The sequence below is a fragment of the Leuciscus leuciscus genome, assembly GCF_965113295.1.
Source record: "Leuciscus leuciscus genome assembly, chromosome: 16".
Classification (NCBI taxonomy): Eukaryota; Metazoa; Chordata; class Actinopteri; order Cypriniformes; family Leuciscidae; genus Leuciscus; species Leuciscus leuciscus.
In genome coordinates, this window is record NC_138740.1 from 22,180,440 (window position 1) to 22,200,962 (window position 20,523).

At 38.2% G+C, this 20,523-nt stretch overlaps 1 protein-coding gene across 3 annotated transcripts in view; it reads right to left on the bottom strand.

The window, feature by feature from the left end:
• cadm1a (cell adhesion molecule 1a) overlaps window positions 1-20,523 on the bottom strand; it is a 269,832-nt gene that overhangs the window by 79,725 nt on the left and 169,584 nt on the right. For 2 of the 3 annotated variants that reach the window (XM_082141149.1, XM_082141147.1), the window contains exon 2: window positions 8,340-8,357. The exons of the other annotated variant lie outside the window; for it this stretch is intronic. In XM_082141149.1, the coding sequence (XP_081997275.1) occupies window positions 8,340-8,357 (18 nt within the window). The remainder of the gene's footprint in view (window positions 1-8,339; window positions 8,358-20,523) is intronic. 3 annotated transcript variants of the gene reach the window in all.

Genomic DNA, 20,523 nt, shown 5'->3' on the forward strand with positions numbered 1-20,523 from the left:
TTTCAGACTTTGATTAAAGATTACCACGGCAAACTATTTTTTTCTGTGTATTAACTTGCACGGATTAATTGTTCACCACAAGACTAGTAATATGCGCTAACAAAGTTAGGGTCAATTTTGATTTCATGTCGACTTTAAATTTTAATTTGAAATGAATTCCAGTGAAAACATTTCATGTGGTGATAATATTGATATATATATATATATATATATATATATATATATATATACTGTATATACACAAACTACTGTATTCAGGATATTGGCACAGGAAAAATGATATGTTAATAGCCTATTCATGTTCCTATTTAACTCTTATTATGAAAAACTACCCCAGATTTATTAGCTGTTAAGTAAATCTTGTGCAGGGATCATACCATATTAATAGAGGAATTAAACTTGTTTAAGCCCCAAATTATTATTGATTATTGGCGTGCAGCTTAGTTTAATTAAAATAATTGTTTGTGTCACTGGAGCTGGAACAAGTGAGCGAATGATGAATTCCTATTTAAATGAAGATTTCATTAACCCTAATGTTTAGGAAAAGACCACCAAAAAAGGACGCCTGAAAAAAAATTAGCTTTCTGTGCATGCATCAACAATAAACAAGGCATCGCAAAAATGCCAAAGAAATTTGTGTACTGTGCATTTGCATAACTTGTTCAAACAGATCTGTGACATTATCTCTGTATTTAATTACCGACATTCAAAATAAGTAGCATAGAACATTGATCATTTTGGTCTAGATTAAAGCTGTCAGAGGACGATACTCCACTCTCAGTGAGGCAGACAAGCCATTTATATCACTACAGGCCCAGCACCACCCCAGTGCCCCTCATACATCAACCCAGAGGAACACTCAGAGCGCGCGTACAGGAGTGTGTGTGAGAGTGTGTGTGTGTGACACGGAACGGGCTAATGCAGGAGTGCACTGCCGCGCCGTAAAGGTCAAAGCACTCTACTGTCCGCCTCAATAGCTCATCCTGCCTGCTACACTTTTGAAACAGCATGTGTGAGTGAGGAAAACCACAGCTTTAAATTAGATCTGAAGAGTGGTGATTGTAAAAGAGTGAGATCCACATATACCTGTGAGCCGGAATCAGTGAGAGTGAATGTGATACCCATCACTATTCTGAGCTGCAAAGGTCAACGTTCGTGCTTGAATATTACAGCCTGGCTAATAGAGAAGAACTCCATGGTTACGGTCCTGTGTGTTCAGAGGGTGTTGAACTTTCAAAGCAGGATTTTCATTTGTGTGAACTTCCTTTTGAATGATTAACAAATGAGATAGCTTTCATATCTTCTGAGATAGAATGGAGATCAAATGGAGACTTTTTTCTTTAAAGAAATTCACCCCAAGTCACCAGTAATCTCACATTTTCCTAGAGTTTCAGAATAGGTCTAAATAATGTCTCAATCTGTGCTCAGATTTGACAAGACACCTGCAATCACGCCTGATAACCTCTCCAAAGGAATACAGTACAGTAAGAGGAACAGTACAGTAAGTAAGATTTTGTAATATCCCCCCCCCCCCAAAAAAAAGTCTCTAGTGCTCAACAAGGCCACATTTATTTGATTTTAAAAATGTAAAAACTATAATATTGTGAAATATTACAATTTAAAATATTGTTTTAAATAATAACATATCAATATATTTTAAAATGTAATTTATTCCTGTGATGGTAAAGCTGAATTTAAGCAGTCATTCCTCCAGTCGTCACATGTTCCTTCAGAAATCATAATAATATGCTGATTTGGTGCTCAAGAAACATTTCTTATTATTATTATGAAAACGATTGTGCTGCTTAATATTTTTTTTTTTTTGTGGACACAGTCATAGGCGCCCGAAAAACACAAGATATTCTCCATTCATTTTAACCAATCAAAAAAAATCGGGTCCGGGCAACGCAGCATTACGACATGCAGTATCCTGATACAAAAGCTTGTGCTTTCTGTTTTTGCATGGTGATAAATTGGATTTTAAGTAATTAACTCCAAAATCATCAGGTATATTAGCGAGAGCGTGACTGCCGACAGCACTTATGGAAATAATACATGTTTTTGTTTGGTTGGTAATGTATTTGCAGTCCGTGTGTTTCTCTTCGCGAGACACGAATAACTTTTGTGTAATGAATTCATCAAGTGCACCACTGCACAGAGAAAAAGACAGTTCACTTGAAACCTAACACAAAGTATAATTAATTATTAAGTATTGAGCATGTAAAAATGTTTTAAGGGGCATGTGTGTTCGCTTAGCCTATGTTATTCTCATGGAATCAGAGGTGAATAAAGATGCGTTTATTTGGTTGGTAATGTATTTGCATTTGAAAGTTTCCAAAAGAAAAATAGAAAAAGACGTACGTGCGTCTCATCGCATGTTGGGGGGTATGAAGCGTGGACACCCAGCGGCAGAAATATATAAATCGGCGCCTATGGAAACCGTGATACATTTTTTTAAAGATTCTTTGATGAATACATTTTAAAAGAACAGCATTTATCCAAAACATTTTTGTATCATTATAAATGTCTTCACTGTCACTTATGATCAATGTAATGCATCCTTGCTGAATGAAAGTATTAATTTCTTACCTACCCCAAAATGTAAGTGTACACTTCACATTTAGTATGCATAGCCTACTTAGTATATAGTATGTTAAAGGAATAGTTTACCCAAAATTCAAAATTCTGCCCAACACCCAAAGCAATTACATGACTTTGAATATAGCGCATGGGTTGTATGGACCACTTTTATGACACATTTAGTGTTTTTGGAGCTTGAGCACCTACTCCCATTTATTGTATTTATAAATAAAGGAGCAGTCAGCATATTCTTCAAAAATGAGATACGACATGATCATTTTCATTTTTAGGTGAACTATCTATGCGATGCTGACATTTTATCTTAATAAGATGTTAATATCTCAATTAAGACCGGGGACATTCTAATATGAGAACATGTTCTGCATACTGCCGTGTCATTAATGCTGGTATATTTTAGGCCCACAGGCTGTGTCTGATATCATTTGTTCGAAATCACTTTAAGCACATTTGTGTTTTGATGGCCAGCAGCTCAGCACTGGCATTACTTCACTGTGCCCTTCCATCTGTGAAAGGAGACCTCCAGATACACGTGCCAACATCCCCTTTCAAGCTCAGTCACCCCTGTTAAAAAGACCAGCATATGCTCCTTTGGATGATGCTGTCCCCATCAGCCCTCTTAAAGGGATAGTTCACCCAAAAATGAAAATTCTGTCATCATTTACTCACCCTCAAGTTGTTCTAAACCTGTAGTGTTTCTTTCCGAATTTAAATTTTTGGGTGAACTATCCCTCTAACTAGCTAAACCAGCCTCTAAACCCTGAAATGCCAACGCTAGTCTTTTCAGCAGGGGCGATTTACACGCTAGATGCACTAATTCAACAGCAAGCCTTATGACACATGGATAAATTGACCAAATCTACTTAAGAGAATACATCAAGCTTAATTGGAATAAGTTAAGCCTTAAGGAGTGTCTCTCTGCAGATGCTTTTGAGATATTTCAGCTAAATCCTTCACAGACATCACTTGTCTTAATTCAATTAAGTGCTTTTTTGCTTTATTGAACGATTAACCCTACGAAAAAAGCACAGATTTCAGGCTAATTTAATGTGGTTTCTAAATATATAAGTTATCTATTAATATCAGATATCTAAAATACATTAGACATTTTCTTTTTCATATTTAAATGGACATATCCCAGAGTCACAGTGTATAATATATATATATATATATATATATATATATATATATATATATATATATAATTTTTTTATTTTTTTTATTTAAGTGCAGCGCTGATACCATCAGCCTAGAAGCATGGATAGAATGTATTTAATGCAAATATTATAGTTGTCAAGTTCCAATGATGGACCCAAGAGAGTCTTCCAGCTTGGTTGTGTTTAATCACGAACAATATTGGCTTGTTTAACAAGCAGGTTTTAAAACGGCACGTGTAAACCCAACTTCTCTTTGAAACAAACGAGAGCGAGTTCCCTTAAAAGGCTCAGCAAGCCCCTGAGCCACAAAGACCTCCTCCCACTCTCTGTGTACGCTGAGGAGCCGTGAAGCGTTCACACAAACGTATGGATAAGTAAATTGTGATGATACTAGTGCTAATGAAGGGTAAAATGGTGGTTGGATGGGAGCAGCAGTGGAATGTGGCGTGTGGGAAGGGATGGATGGCAGCCTCATGATTAATGCGTCAGAGAGCCGACGGGGGCCGGGCACAGCACCAGAGGCCTTGCCACCCCTGCTCGCTCATTTGGAAATCTCTCTCAGCAGAGCGAGAGGAAGAAAGGACTTCTGCCTCTGTGACTGAGTCTCAACGGCAATGGATAAACAAATACCCCTTTTTTCACTAGAATACTGCTGGTGCAAGCCTCTTTCAGAGACTGTTACAACATAAGCTGTTCACAAATAAACAGCACATTTTAAAAGAGTTTTTGAAAACATTCATTTTAGTGTCTTTATATGTGAAGCTTGTTTTGATGCATCCATCAAAAGTCATAACAAAATTGTATATCTTAAGGTTTCTTAAATATCATATATATATATATATATATATATTTTTTTTTTATATTTATAAAAACTAAATATTATTATAAATATTATTATACTATAATTTTATATTTATTAGTATAAATAAATAATATTAAAAATAGCAAATAAAATCCATGGTTATCAATTCACTTATATTTATACCAATCTTCCTGTCCAATAATTTGTTTGTTTTTGTTGCATTAAATTGATCATTAAAGACACTTATAATGTTACAAAATAATGTATGTTTTCTATATAAATGTTTTCTCTTCATAAGAAAAAAGAAACCTGATTTTTTTTCATGGTTTCCACAAAAATATTAAGCAGCACAACTGTTTTCAACATTAATAATAATAATAAAGATTCTTAAACACCAAATCAGCATATCAGACTGAAGACTGGAGTAATGATACTGAAAATTCTGCTTTAAACAAAGAACCAGAGAGAAAAAGAGAAAAAGAGAAAACAAAAACAAAAGAAAGCAGGTAAGAGAAACAGCGGAAGAGCAGAGACCTGCCTTGCCCTGTCTCTCTCTTCCCTTCCCAGCATTCCTCCTCTCAGCATGATGGTGCACCGCCAGGACCTCCAGCACCTGTCCCTCACTCTGGAATCAGTGAGCTGTGCCGGAGTCACACGGCCTCTCGTGGCCATCCATCTAAATACGACATCCTTGAGCCGAGATTGCGCGAGCAATTCTGTGTGTATTTTGCATTGTCTCAGAGTGAGCGTCCCGATCTAGGAAACGTCTGTGCACACAAGGATAAGAATCCCCATGCAGGTGGCAGGAGATTAACTGCCCTCTGCCTCTCACATCTTCCTCTATCGATCGCCACAGAAAAAAAAAGAAAAAAAAAAGTCCTCACACACATTCACTAAGATGACATCACAGGAAAAGAGGTAGAACAAGGACTCCTTGTGGCAGAGCCACGTCCTTGAGGTCAGAGGAGACACAGAGACAAAGAGAAAGATGAAGAGCTTTGCTTTCCCCAAGCACCTAACATTAAAGTCAAATGAAATCACAATTGGAGAATTGATGCTTTGGGTTCATGCCGCTTAGCTTTGAGGTTGCCTATTTATAGCATACTCATAAAAATAACTAAATTAGCCTTACGTATTTAAAACATAGTCGTCTCTTCCGGGAAAATGGACTGAAAATATGGATGACTCATCCTGCACTGAATAGACTTGTTGTCCAATCAAATGCTCTACAGAATAAGAACGTCTCCCCCATAAATTATAAGCACCACCTGAAACTGACTAGCAGGTAGCAAATCATGGCTGATTTTTTCAGGCCAATACAATCATTTTAATTATGTTTTACAATTAGCTTTTAACTAACCAATATTAAAATACAATACTATTTTGTATAATAAATAAAAAAATAAAGCAATACAAATTAATTTATATGCTCTATATTAAATAATAATAATAATTGGAACTTTAACAGTTGCATTATGGGTATGTTTGTTGTAAGTGTTGCCTGGATCTGGATCCCTTTACAGTAATTTCACATGAGCCAGCTAACACAATAACAGAAGAGTCACCAGCACGGTCTTCAATTCAGTATTAATGGCGAGTGTATGTCTTTGGCAAGAGAGCACTCTGTTTACAAGCAGAACTGGAGGAGATAAAGGGCGAGAGAAAGAGAGAGAGAGAGAGAAAATGCGGCATAAACCAAGCAGAAGGCCATGAAGGACTGGGGTCCTTAACAAGGACTGGGATTCATCCAATGCCCCTTGAGAGTGTCGTCTTCAGCTCACTTCTAATTTATACCCATACAAATAACTTGGCTTCGATTAATAACTGAATCACAAGGCAAAAAAATACAGTGCTTTTGCCAAGAGCAGGGTTTATGTGTGTGTGTGTGTGAGAGAGAGAGAGAGAGAGAGAGAGAGCATTTCTCCTGCGCCTCAGCATGTTTGGGCTGATAGACTGTGGAGGAGAAGGGCATTAATCGTAAAGGGCTGCAGGAGTGTGGGCTAAAGTTGCTGGCCATAATACTGTCTTGTCTGAATCATCACCCCCCTTCAGGTCCGGAGCAGGGCGGGTGTCTAGTTTTCCGTTCTAATGTGGCCTGACATTCAAAAAGAAGCATCATTCCTTCCTCTGTGCTGATGAGACTACATTAGGGCAGGGACAATTTAGTAGGGGATAAATAAGGGCATCTGTGAATGTATCTTTAATGGCTTTAGATTAGTAAGCAACAATATAGAAAAAAATCTAATCAAATCGGCAATAATTATTTTTACGCCCAATAACACATACTATGGCTGATATTATAAATCAACAGTGTTCACACTACAGTTCCAATTAAAAATGACTCATGCTGAAAAGAGGCATTATAATTAAAATAGAGAAAAATAGAAGAAGAAAAAACCCTGATATTATCTACTTCCAGTATTGGCCTGGTACAATGTAATCATTTTCTTTTTAATTATTATTAATTATTTGTATAGTAGTTTTCATAATACACATCGTTTCAAATCAGTCTTACAAAGAACAATGTCTTGCAAACCTACCAAGGGGGAGCAGGCACAAATAAATGTATACATACATACATAGTGTACAGTTTAATTCGAACATGCAGATGCAATCCAGTTTTAATAAAAAAAAAAGGCTAATATTAGCTGATACCAATATGGTCACTAACATATCATGAATTTCTATTTTCAACATCTATTTAAATTATATTTATAAAATGTAATTAAGCCTCCAGGTGCTTGTGATTCAACAATGTGTTCTTGAAGTTTTGTTAAGGCAATTAAAAAGTGAGTCATGAGACACTCATAAATGAATTATAGTGTGCATTATTTATATCTATCTATGTATCTATCTATCTATGTATCTATCTATCTATCTATGCATCTATCTATCTATGCATCTATCTATCTATGCATCTATCTATCTATGCATCTATCTATCTATGCATCTATCTATCTATCTATGCATCTATCTATCTATCTATCTATCTATCTATCTATCTATCTATCTACTATCGTATGTATGTACAGTATGTATGTATGTACAGTACGCACCTATCTATCTATCTATCTATCTATCTATCTATCTATCTATCTATCTATCTATCTATCTACTATCGTATGTATGTACAGTATGTATGTATGTACAGTACGCACCTATCTATCTATCTATCTATCTATCTATCTATCTATCTATCTATCTATCTATCTATCTATCTATCTATCTATCTATCTATCTATCTATCTATCTATCTAAAATAAAACATTCTGGTATCTTGAACCATTGCTTGTCTTCAATGAGCCTTATCAAAAATATGGCAAGAAATAAAATGAGGAAGACCTGAGAGGCGCTGACAAGACATTGATAGAGTGAAGAGTTTGAGTACGGTTTACCAAATGACTTATTTTACCGGTCTCCTTCGAAACATATTCCCCACATTTGAAAGAGGAAATGATTGCATATCTGGAGTAAATGTGCTCTGTGAAAATGGAGAAATTCAACTGGATGAGACACCGGAAAGAATGAGGCGTAATTTCTGTCCTGAAAGATGAGAAACAGATGATGTTAGAAGGGACAAGAAAGATGGAGTGCTGGAGAGACACAGCACCTGCACCGGTGGAGGTTGAGGAGAGAGAAGAAGTCAGTGAGTCAGAGGATGAAGAAAGGCGAGATGGTTTCGGTTATGACCAGCACTGCTAGCTGTAAAGGACAAGCTATTTGGGAAATGGGTTTGGGAATGGAAACTAACACACAAACAAGAGGTAAAAGGGAAGCCATACCTGGGAACTGAGCAGCTCCTGTGTGAAAGGGGGAGAGGGAAAAAAAAAGAGAAAATAATTAGAAGGAAGCCATTCACCAATAGATCCCCAAAGTGTCATGTACCCAGAAGAAAAAAAAAAAGCATATTTAAAAATGGCAAATCAACAATTATCTTACAAGGTCAGGTTCAATGTTTGAAAACATTGAGAGAGAAAAAAATAAAAATAATAACAGTCATAATTTATTTCATAATCAAATTTCAAAATCATAACAATGTGGCTGAAACAAACAAACTTTTGGTCCCACATCGATAGTACAATCTGACTGAATAATCACTTCATGGCATATCTTGAACAGCCATTAAAAACAGCACAAACCTCATGAATATAACAATAACTAACAATGAAAGGAGAAATTCTTCGTCAGGTCCCTTGCGGAACATTACTTTAACACATTCAGTGCTTCCTCTCGATGTTGCGTGCTGTGAAACTTTATTAATTGTAACATGTCAACAGCACCTGGTCTTGAGCTCATCTACTGTATCTGCAGCTAAGGCCCCAAATCAGAGGCTTAGCTAATGCACCGCCTCTGGTACCCGCATAACAGTTTTAAAAAGCACTTAGAGCTGACATGGCTTTATGAAACTGTGCAATGAGTCAGAGTCTGATTAGAAAAACAATTTTCTTATTAGCATTTTCACCAAATTTTCATCTTAGCTAATGTGCTAATTAGCATTCCACTTTTGGGACTCAACGCAAAGCCATTGAAGATGGATATTTGTGCCTCAGCTTTGCTCAGAGCATCTGCATGTCAATTGAATTTAAACAACATTAGAGAAAGTACACAGAAATCCATGCAAATATCCATGGGTGACCACGGCATAAATCATCTCTCAGTACCAAACAAAACTCTTCAAACCCGGCCACTTGCAACAAGACCCCCGAGGCAAGTACTAAATAAACCTCACAGAGCTTTGCATAGGCCTGTAAAACAAGCTTGTGCCCATCAGGCTTCCTTCGTCAAGCAGAAAGACCACCCTGGCTATGGCTGGAAACTAGCCGGGTCTAAGCAGAGTAGAATGGTAGATACTTAGTGCCGTGAGAGAATACTGCATGCCTGCTTTATGATTTGTTGCATGATTTGGTTGAGAGCAAAAGGGGACCAGAGGCCACCCTCGAACTCAGACCCCTGGAACACAGGCCAGACGAATAGGGTTATCCATGTTAAGTAAATGTCAGCCGTCAGAATATCTCTGCATTGGCTTTTCAGCCCTGGGCTTTGCTGGGCCCCTGACCGGAGAGCTAAGGGACCGCCCAGTCCGTGTCACACTCTCTCCCCGTCTCTTCAGGTGAGGTTAAAATCCCTGACCAGTGCAATGCATTAAACATGAGTTATCCCACTTGAGAGATGCTCCCTACTCCAAAATGATAGGGACATTAACTTTGGGGTCAGCATGCATGAGCTGCATTAATGAACCCTTGTGTCTCACTTCACATGGCACACCAACCTGAGAGCACTTCACATAGTCAAAAGCCTGAAAGCAAGGCATGTTTAAAAATATGCAGTCATAACTGGGAATTTATTGCTACAGAAAGAGAGTGAGATTCATTTAAACATCTTAGAATAATATAATATATATTAAAAAAAATGTTATAAAAGTAGTTCCGGCACAGATTCAAACCGACAGTTTAAAGTCCCCGTGAACCGGAAGTTGCAAACGACTTTTCTCCAGTGTTGTGACGTATTTCCAAGTGAAATTGAATATTGATAATAGCCATTACAAAAGTATAAGAAGTTTGTACAATAGAAAATAAACACAAGCAAACATAAGTACAAAAGCAGCGCTCTAATTAGAGTACAGTATAGTACAAGTTAAATAAATATATGTACATAAGTTATGAAACTTAACTTTGCCCTTAGCCAAATCCATTTCATCTGGAAGAAGTAATAGAATAATAAGTGCAAAGATTGCCCATTTGATATACCCAAAATTAATTATACCTTATGTTTACACAATATCAACATAAGAGTCAGTGGCAAATTCCCGAAGATAAAGCTGATGGTGGGTACATGAGCGCTGAACGGCCACTGCCGGCCTAGAGCTTGAATCACCGAAAACTAAGCACATTTTAAATAGGCTCTATCTTTATAAATAAACCACATATTTAAAGTTAACAACTACATTCTCGCCTAAAAAACGATTAAAACTACATTCCGTGACACAACAACAGTCAAATTTGTAAAATTATGGTGGGTTTGCTCGCTGTCAGTAATGCTGCATGCGGAGTGATACAAACTGTAAAACGATATCAGTAGAATATCACATGGCTGGAAAGAAACTATGGACCAGAACTAACTGATGTAATGTAATTTAATCCTGTGTGTGTGTGTGTGTGTGTGTGTGTGTGTGTGTGTGTGTGTGTGTGTGTGTGTGTGTGTGTGTGTGTGTGTGTGTGTGTGGTCTGGTAAACCCTACATTATGGGGACATTTTTTGGCCCCCATGAGGAAAACAGCGTATACATCATACTAAGTGATAGTTTCTGTGATGGGTAGGTTTAGGGGTAGGGTTAGTGTAAGGGGATAGAATATACAGTTTGTACAGTATAAAAATCATTATGTCTATGAAAAGTCCCCATCAAACATAAAAACACATGTATGTGTATACACACACAGACACACTACAGCTCACTCCAGGCCAGCCGCCTCTCACGCAGGTTTCCACTGCATGATCTACCTCATCAAAAACTAGAAATATGCTGCCTATGAGGTATTAAATTAAACACGATAAGTGGACCCATTAAAGCACAATTATCTTTAATCTGCAAATATGAACATGAAAAAAGCTTTTTCCAGCTAAAAATGTCACTGGACAAAAACCCTTGGATTCAAAGACTTCAAAGTCAGTGACAAAGTGCAAGCGTTTCTAAGGATCAAGTCTTTGTCCTATCAGGCTGCTTTAGTCAGAGAGGATTGAAGCGTGTGTACCTGAGCCATAATAGGGAGGGATTTATTGTCTGTCTGCCGGGCGGTGATTAGACACCACTGCTGCCACTCTGATAAGCCTCGCTGATGGGAATAGACACTCCAGTGTCCTAAAACCACCTTGGAGGAGCCAGAGAGAGAGGTCACATCTGGCGGCTCCCACCATCCGCCTCTGACTTTGAAGAGACTTTTGAGGTTTTCTTAAACTTTTGGGACACTTATAACTTCTTCAGAGGAGTGAGTCTCATTAAAAAAAAAAAAAAAAAAAAAAAAAAAAAAAAAAGAGGAATAATAGCCCTGATATTTTAGAATCCAAGATCCAGCATGTCTGTTTTCTCAGATTAATTCCCTTCTGCTTTGGGGAATCCAGCATTGCTTTCTGACATTACACAGAACATTCATGAGAAGATTCATTGTGGGCAGCCAGAAATGTGCGCCAGCTAACCTGGTATGAACAGTTTGATATTTTCAAAAATCCTTTAAAAGTACCCCGCTGAATTTCCATGCTGGTCAGCACAGCCACGATAACTCAAGGATGTGGAAAACTACATTTTCAAAATTGACATGTAAAGCACAGCACATTAATTAAAGAATTGTTACCAAAAAACAAAAACATGTAAAACAACAATTAATAATATTAATAGCAATAATAATAATAATAATAATAAATAATAATAATACTACATATGTAGGCTAAATACCATTCAAATGTTTACAGGATTAAATTACTATAAGCTCATTATTGTCAAGATAAAAATAAAAAAATAAAAATAGTAATACTTATTGATCTGAATATCTAAAAATACTTTATTTTTAACCTTTCAAGATGTATAATTTAGCTTAAATCAATATTTAATAAAAGAACATGAATTATATACACTTCTGTTCAAAAGTTTGGGGTCAGTAAGAATAGTTTTTTTTAAAGAAATTAATACTGTTATTCAGCGAGGATGCATTAAATTATCATATATTTGAACTGTGATAAATGATTTCTGAAGGATCATGTGACATTGAAGACTGGAGTAAAGGCAGCTTTGCTATAACACATACAGTAAATTTCATTTTAAAATATATTAAAATAGAAAACAATTACTTTAAATTGTACTTTAAACTTTGAAATGTAATAACATTTCACAATCTTATACCGTTTTACTGCATTTAAAAAAAATGCAGCCTTTCTTTCAAAAACATTTACGGTACATTGAACGGTAAAAGTCAAGCCAGGATATGTCTTTCAGGAGTGGACATGTCATCAGGCCATGGATGTTAAGGGATTCTGGGCACCGATGGAATACTGTGAGCAGATGTACAGTACATACCCACAAACATGCAACTTCCAGCCTGACCTGCTAAGCTTTCATGTAATTAAAAGGTTAGGACAGCAGAGTCATATTTTCATCTCAAAAGGGAATTGATGGAAAGGGCAGGGTTGTGTGGCCTAGCACGAACCACACAACACACAGACTGACCTTCACAACCATGCCTTTCTGAAAAGCATGCCGAATAGACCATTGAACACCTCAATGCCACACAGAACAGGGGAACAAGAATTGTGATGTTATCTTTTTATAAAAAAAGAAAAAGAAAAAGTACAATTGGAATCTGATTAGAAATCCTTGAAAAGAGGTGACATTTACATTGGTCATACTTTTGGCAAAGCTTATCCTAGCAGCAAGGTAAAACGAACAGGAGGAGGACAATGATAATACCTGAATACCAACAATATTCCTATTAGATGTTCAAAAGCGGATCTGAATGTTACAGTCAGTGGGTGAAAATAGCTTCAGACGAAAGCCATCAGGTGTTTGGGGACAGAAGGGGGCGAGACAGAGAACTGATACAGCAAAGGGACAGTTGGGGTGGTCACAGACGAGACATAGAGACCAGAAAGGGAATGCTATCATTCATTTTGAATGAGAGGCACAGATCTGCAGTAATTGCTATCTGATAGCACACCCAGCAGCTCTTCAATCTCAAGGCATATCTCTGTGGGATCACCTGAGGTAAAGTGACCCCCTCATAACTTAGAAGTCACTGCATTTACGAAGAACCACATCACAACAAAAAGCTTTGACGCCATGTATATGCTAGTGCACTCAAAGTGTCTTTCTCCTTCAGGAAAACAGATCAAACATATTGCAGACTCATGATGCATTACACTAATTTTCATCCAATCAAATGCTCTCTGGAATGAGCAAATGTAAAGTAAGGAAAGTATGTCCCAAACCAGACATCCAGATTTAATAGGAAACAAGTCGAAATAGTTGTCCATAAAGGGTACACAAAATTAGCAACTCTACTATTGCAAATACGAATGATGAATGGACTTTTCCATAACTAATTAGCTAATGAGAATAGAGAAAAATCAGTGAGCACTGTTACCTCCTGCTGTTCGCAAATCCTAAAAAATTTGATTGGAATGCCAGTCACATAATTTGAGTAAGGGTCCTACAGCCAAAACAAAAACAAATACATAATTAAATTATAAAAAGTACCATTTCACACAAAATCAGCACTGCGCTCTGAACGGCTGGGACCTGCTAGAGGCCATGGAAAACATTTTTGAACGGAAAGGTCGGCGTTCTGGAAAGAAAAGGTTATAATCACAACAAATACTAAAATGAAATACAACATTTTCAATATTGGCTTCTCCAAAATAGACAAGAACAAGGTAATTTTTTGGTCTCTGTAGCCAACACTTTTTGCCAGAAATAAAATACACTTTTTGGGGGTGCCGCAGTGTGACAGAAATTTGCTGCTAACATGCTTTCTGGATGTGAGAGAAATTGGCTTTTTAAAGGTTTCCAAGCCTCTAAAAATGGATTCCTTTTTTGGCACTTACTCCAAATGCAGTACTTTCTCCTACTAGAGTGTACAACTCCTCCAGTGTGAGCAAGAGCATCAGTCTGACTGAACTTACTGTACAGTACATACTGTATAACCTGTACAGATCACCCAAAACATGAACAGTCATGTTTTTCGTTCCACTTTCAAATTAAAAGTAAAAATGTAGGTAGAAGTACATTTATAACAACAACAATTATGTTTGTCTAACCTGGAAGCAAAAGCACTGTGTTATGCCACACAATCATGTGTTATGCCAGTTATGCCAGACTGACAAAATGTCTGGTTGCTTGTTGTGGCAGCAGTTAGGAATGGTATTAAAGTCTGGAGATCAAAAGATGAGCACTGTTGGTGAAAGGATGAATGGCTGGTATAGAGATTAATGCCGTAAAAACATTCTCACGGTACTCTGATGCTGAAATGACTACGCTTGGTTGCCGAGAGACTACACACTGAATTCAGCCTGTCTGTCTCCCCCATTCTGTGTTTGCCTTTGTTGCCTTCTCCCCCTTGCTCTCAGGTCTAGCTTTTTACTTAATTAAATCAGCCGAGTCCTCATATCAGACATTCTTTAACAGAATACTAAAGCATATCCATTCCCTAATGCTATTATAGCAAGCAGGGGCAGGCAGATGTTTTAATCCCCTGGATCAGCCTACACAAAAGAAAAGCCGCCAGTCTGCCATTAGCCATATATTTGAATCTGGGCTGGGTACTCTAACCTGAAGCATGAATTCTGTAACACTGACAGATATGACAGATATGACACATGCCTCTTTGAAATCACTTTCACAGGTCACTTCAACTTCAACTAAGACAGATGTCGACACTGTATTTTTTATTTAACAGGAAGATCACCATTAAAATGTTCTTAGAAACGATTTAAAATGCCTCAATTTATTATTTGTTCAAATGCATTTTATGTATAGATTTAAAGCACTCGCAGAGTAGCATCTACTGTGAATTGAAACTGAAAATGAACACAGTGCTGTGCTTTACTCTGAAGCATGCAGCGTGTCAAACTATATATACAGTATTTTACTGTTCTAATTTGATGCTCACACTAAGCCATATCACATTCTCACAACCAAGCATTGTCAAAATGTATATACTGTATAAAAAAGTCACGGGACAACATGCGAGTAAGCATCATCATACAGTAACCAGTCACCATATAAATAAATAAATAAACTAGTGAGATTATGAATGGAGCAGTTATAAACTAAAAGTGCCCATTGTTGAAGAAACACTTATATAATAGTAGTATTGTATGCGAGTACACAATCAGTACTTTCAGCAAGCTGTGGTGGTGAAGATGAAATAATGCGCATGAGTTGGTGCCCTAGTTTGACAGAGCAGGTGGATTCCACTCCCAGGGCCCGTCTGTGCGGTCAGGCGTTTGACTATATGGAGAACCCTACAGAGCCTCGGGCCCATTATTGTTGCTCCCGACAACCCCGGCATAATCCGCTCATTTGCGAGGTCATCGCACATCATTATACAGTACCGTTCCGTTCCTCCACTCTTCCCTGTCTCTCTTCCTCAATCACTGGCTTTCCTACCGCTCTCCCACTTTTTATACGAGTCTAGAAAAGCGTGTAATTAAATCTGCAGAGATTGCATGAGCAAGAACAAGCGATGCAGTCAGGCAGAATATGTGCATTCCTGTACAGTGGGATAAACATGATGAAAGATGGAAAGGAAGTTTGCAGTGTATCTGACAAGGGAAAAGAGACATTCTCGCTAGGGATGCAACTATCGGCCCGATACTGCACTCTCATACTCGTACACATAAAAATGTTCCGATACCAACAACCGATACCACGCAGCATGTGTACAGTGTTTGTGTCCAGTCAAAAAAACAGACAACAGAGAATATAATGGGGATAAAATAGAAAGCTGTCTATGAAATAAATGTATCTAATTAGTGGAATATTAAACTAAATATAGTAACGTATATGTGGTGCGCGAGCTGATAAGAGAAAACACGCAGTGGATTGAGCGCGCAGCGGCACAGACACGCTAGCTTGTCGAGCACATCCCTTTTTCACAGACATCAGTGGAAAGTTTGTAGTTAAGTCGGATGTCAATGGCAAAGACAGTAAAACGAGGCATGTATTATTATCATTGACGAGAGAGAGAGAGAGAGAGAGAGAGAGAGAGAGAGAGAGAGAGAGAGAGAGAGAGAGAGAGAGAGAGAGAGAGAGACTTCTGTTGCATGCTTTTAATTGCTGACCGTTCACACAGCACACGTGTCATCTGGATTAAAACTAAATCATATACGTAAGAAAAACATGAACTGCTACCTGTGTATAACCAGTGGTTCCCTACATCATTACAGGACATTTGCAGGTCAAGAAGTTTCATGAACGCAAACATCCGAAGCATGCGCTATCAAATATTGATTGAATTCTCCTTCACGTACGGACAAATTCACACACAATTATGTAAAAACACCCATCTTGGCAAGTATCCTAGTAAACCTAGTCGGTTATATCAAGTGAATGTAGACAGTATATTCATATTGGATCTGTGCATTCGGTCTTAAAGGGATCAAAAAAGGATCATAATGAAGGTTACACAGAGATCCATTCTATCCCAGGAGCCAGTGATGCAGATGGGACTGCAGTGTGCTCTGCCTCTAAAACCGCCTTAGGTTCCCATAGCACTTATTTAAGTAGTTCAGAGCTCTGCAGGGAGCATGCATGAAACACCGAAGAACACAACGGCACCAAAGGCTGACAATGCATTGTTTTTACAGAGTCCCATAAATAATTAACAAACAATGCAAGCCATTTCCATAAAAACAGAGGATGCTCTGAACGGAGATCTTTTCTAGCCTTCGGCACTACCTCAAACACACCACTGTTATGGTATCATGGTACCGGATCACAGAATGTTCCCTCCACCTTGATACCTGTGGAGAAATGACAAAAATGTCCTCTGAATAAACTCCAGCATGCATCAGTTACATTTCTAATGCTAAAACTGTCTGATGGGATGACACAAAATCCCTACTTGAGGCTTTGAGCTATGTTTTTCCTATTTTTCTTCATTCTGAAGGCTGAAAGAGAGGTAGGTTGTGTATGCTGGCTGGAAAAGGGGCAGCTGCTCCTTCAGAAGGAATCATTTATCATCCTCTCAGATGCTCTTCATCTCCTCCTGCTGTACCCGAGGCTAAAACACATTTACCTAAAAGGATTTCTGCAAGCTAAGGTGCTAAAGCCCAATTTCGCAGGGGTAGAACAGCACACATTCTGGACACTTGTCCCAAACTTTCCATATCGTGCAATGAACTGCTGACGCAGTAGTGCTGTCAAACGCATTTAGAGTGGGTGCCCGAAACAACGGAAATTAATTGTCAGCTGTTGTTTTAAACCGCCCCAAGTTTTCAATTAATCTACTGACATTTAGCTACAAAAGAACTGATTAAGGAGAAAAGGTTACATTGAAGCTGAAGCTTTCCGATGGAATCGAGCGGGAATCATGTGATGGCTTTGTTATTTAGATGGAAATGTGACTTTGAATTTAGAACAAATATATCGCTCTCGAGACTCAACCAGTCATGTGAACAAATAGTCCCACTACTATGCATCCCATCATTCCGCGCAGAGGGCTGATTGTGCATGCTTGCTGGTTTCATCTGAAGTGCTGCTTCATTGCTATTATCCAGGCAGGATTCTTCAACAATATTGTACTCCCAGCCTGAGGATATCCTCTGAAAATTGAACTCTTATGTTCTCAGGTTTCTGCGAGGATACCAAGGCAACAGGGTTAAAAATTGTGTTAGTTGAAAGAGAGAAATAGAGCCCTTTGAGAAAAGAATTGCATGCCAGTCAAATCTAAGGTTGGGCGATATCTATGGTGGCTTTGAGCTGAATCTCTATTTAATAAATTTCATGTTTATTTGTAGGGATACAAAGATATGGGAATTTTGGTTGATACTGATAACCAAACATAATTTATATTCTAAAGCAGATAACCAATATACTGTATAGATAACAATAAAACATTTTAAGGTTTGTTCACAAAAAAATAACTACAAAAAGCAATAGATTTCTTATCCCACAATCATTTAAAAAATATAGGCCTACTGCTTATACATGCTTAAGGCCAACTTTCTTTTACAAATGGACGATAAACACACACACACACACACACACACACACACACACACACACACACACACACACACACACACACACACACACACACACACACACTATAGTATTATTCATGCACACACACACACACACACACACACACACACACACACACACACACACACTATAGTATTATTCATGCACACACACACACACACACACACACACACACACACACACACACACTATAGTATTATTCATGTTGTCTTACCTATTATTAAATACAAATAATAATAAAACTAACAACAACAGTAATTAGCTATGTAGCTATGTACTTAAGTAATGCTAACATCTAGAAACCTTATTGTAAAGTTTTTCCATTTGTGTCATGTAAAATGGGTGCCATGCCTTTGCCAACTTTGTCTATATGGGTCGAACAAACCATTTTGTTTTGCATCACTTGCTGGTGCAATGGTGCAACAAGACCTCACCGTTTAGATGTAAAATTCTGGCAGGCGTGAGCGTGAGTGTTGACAGGTTCCATTGCCATGTAAAGCAATATTAAGAGTGGACGGTTTGCACACATGCCTCTGCAGACCAAGATGGCTCAGCCATGCTGTCAAAGGCAATAACACGAGTGTTGGTCTGTTACCCATTTTCAACGGCATAAGGTTTATATTCACAAAAAATGTCACAGGCCGACTCCATTCTTGTCCAGGAGACAGAATCAGCAGACACAGGTGCCACTAATCAATGGTGTCCGCACAGACACGGCTGAGTGCACCTGCCATATTGGCACATTATGCCGTCACGTAATTCAATTTGCCACTCTATTCCATTTCCATGGGCCGTCATATTTACATCGGGCTCCATTGGAAAACACACACCAACTCTGAGTGGGTAGGAAACTCTGGTTGCTGAGGAAACGAAAACTGGTTGGAGGAATAAGAGATGGAAAAACAAGCTCAGTGATGTCTCAATCAGAAAAAGACCCGGTATCATTTGGAATTGGATTATGTGGGAAAGTCAATACCAAACAAACAGCTTTTCCAGTTAAAGCTTAACTTACAAAAGGTATTAAGATTAGAGCGGGTGATAAAAACTGAGCGATTCAATGCGTCTTTTGTCTTGGGATTGTTGGCAAAAAGAGTGCCAGCCTCAGTTAGAGGCCTTTTTAGTAGGATTTCCATATACTGTGCCGCGAGCCGTATGGATTTTTTTTTCCAGTGTTCCCTTCCTGGAGTCTATGGGGGAGACTTAGAGGAGATCTGGCAGGTTGCAAACGTAAACGCTAAGTGACTGATAAGGTGTCAGTGTTTGACAACGCTGTGGATTGCTTACATAACCCGCGTCTGAAGTGTCATTCCTCCTTATTTCTTTCTCTCTCTCACTTCATCTCTTGCCCTCCCGTCTCAATATGGAGCGAGAGGGTGAAAAACTGCTTCATCTTCCTCTCGCCACAAATCAGTGCGGTGACCAGAGATCATCTTTTCTAATGCCATCTCTTTTTATCTGCCGCTGACACACACCCAATTGCACCACGGGCCATTTGTCCCAATAAAGGTCATGCTGGTGTGGATAAAACTCATTTGCTGCCTTTAAAAGTCTTGTGTTTAAAATACGCTAAACTCAAACCAACACAGCTACAACAGAGCATCGAACAGCTTTGTCTCTCAGTCATAAATATTCCGCAAAGGTTTCTTTCTTTCTTTTCTAGTCTCTCTCCACTTGCTCTCACCTGCGCCCTCCCCCATGCCGCACCTGGGCTCCTTGGAAACACGGTCTTGGGATTGCATCCCAGGGTGGTAACATCCATCAACCCTGACACCAATCACCGGAAACCCCACAAAATGTTTCCTCCAATTTGTTTGCTATTTCAATGTCTTTCAGTGAAGCCTCCATCACACCTGTCACAACCACCTGCTACCTATTCCACAGAGCACGGTAGGGAAGGGGAGGGAGAGTTTGTAATCAGCCAGAATTGCTAATCTTTAGCCATTATTTTTATGCACCAAATACCATTCTCTACAAACACTACTCCAGTCTAAACCACAGTGCACTGCTAACAGATATATCTGCTACAAAACAACTCTAACAGACTGTGACTAAATTTAGAGTGTAAATCTCTTTAAAGTCAAACTAAAATGTCTCTATTTTCCTTCTTACTACATTTTTCTGTTTTATACTTTGTTTTATAATCTTAGATTGTATGTGTTGGGCTGTATGTAAAGCACTTTGGCCAGCGTGTGTTGTTTTTAAATGTGCTATATAAAT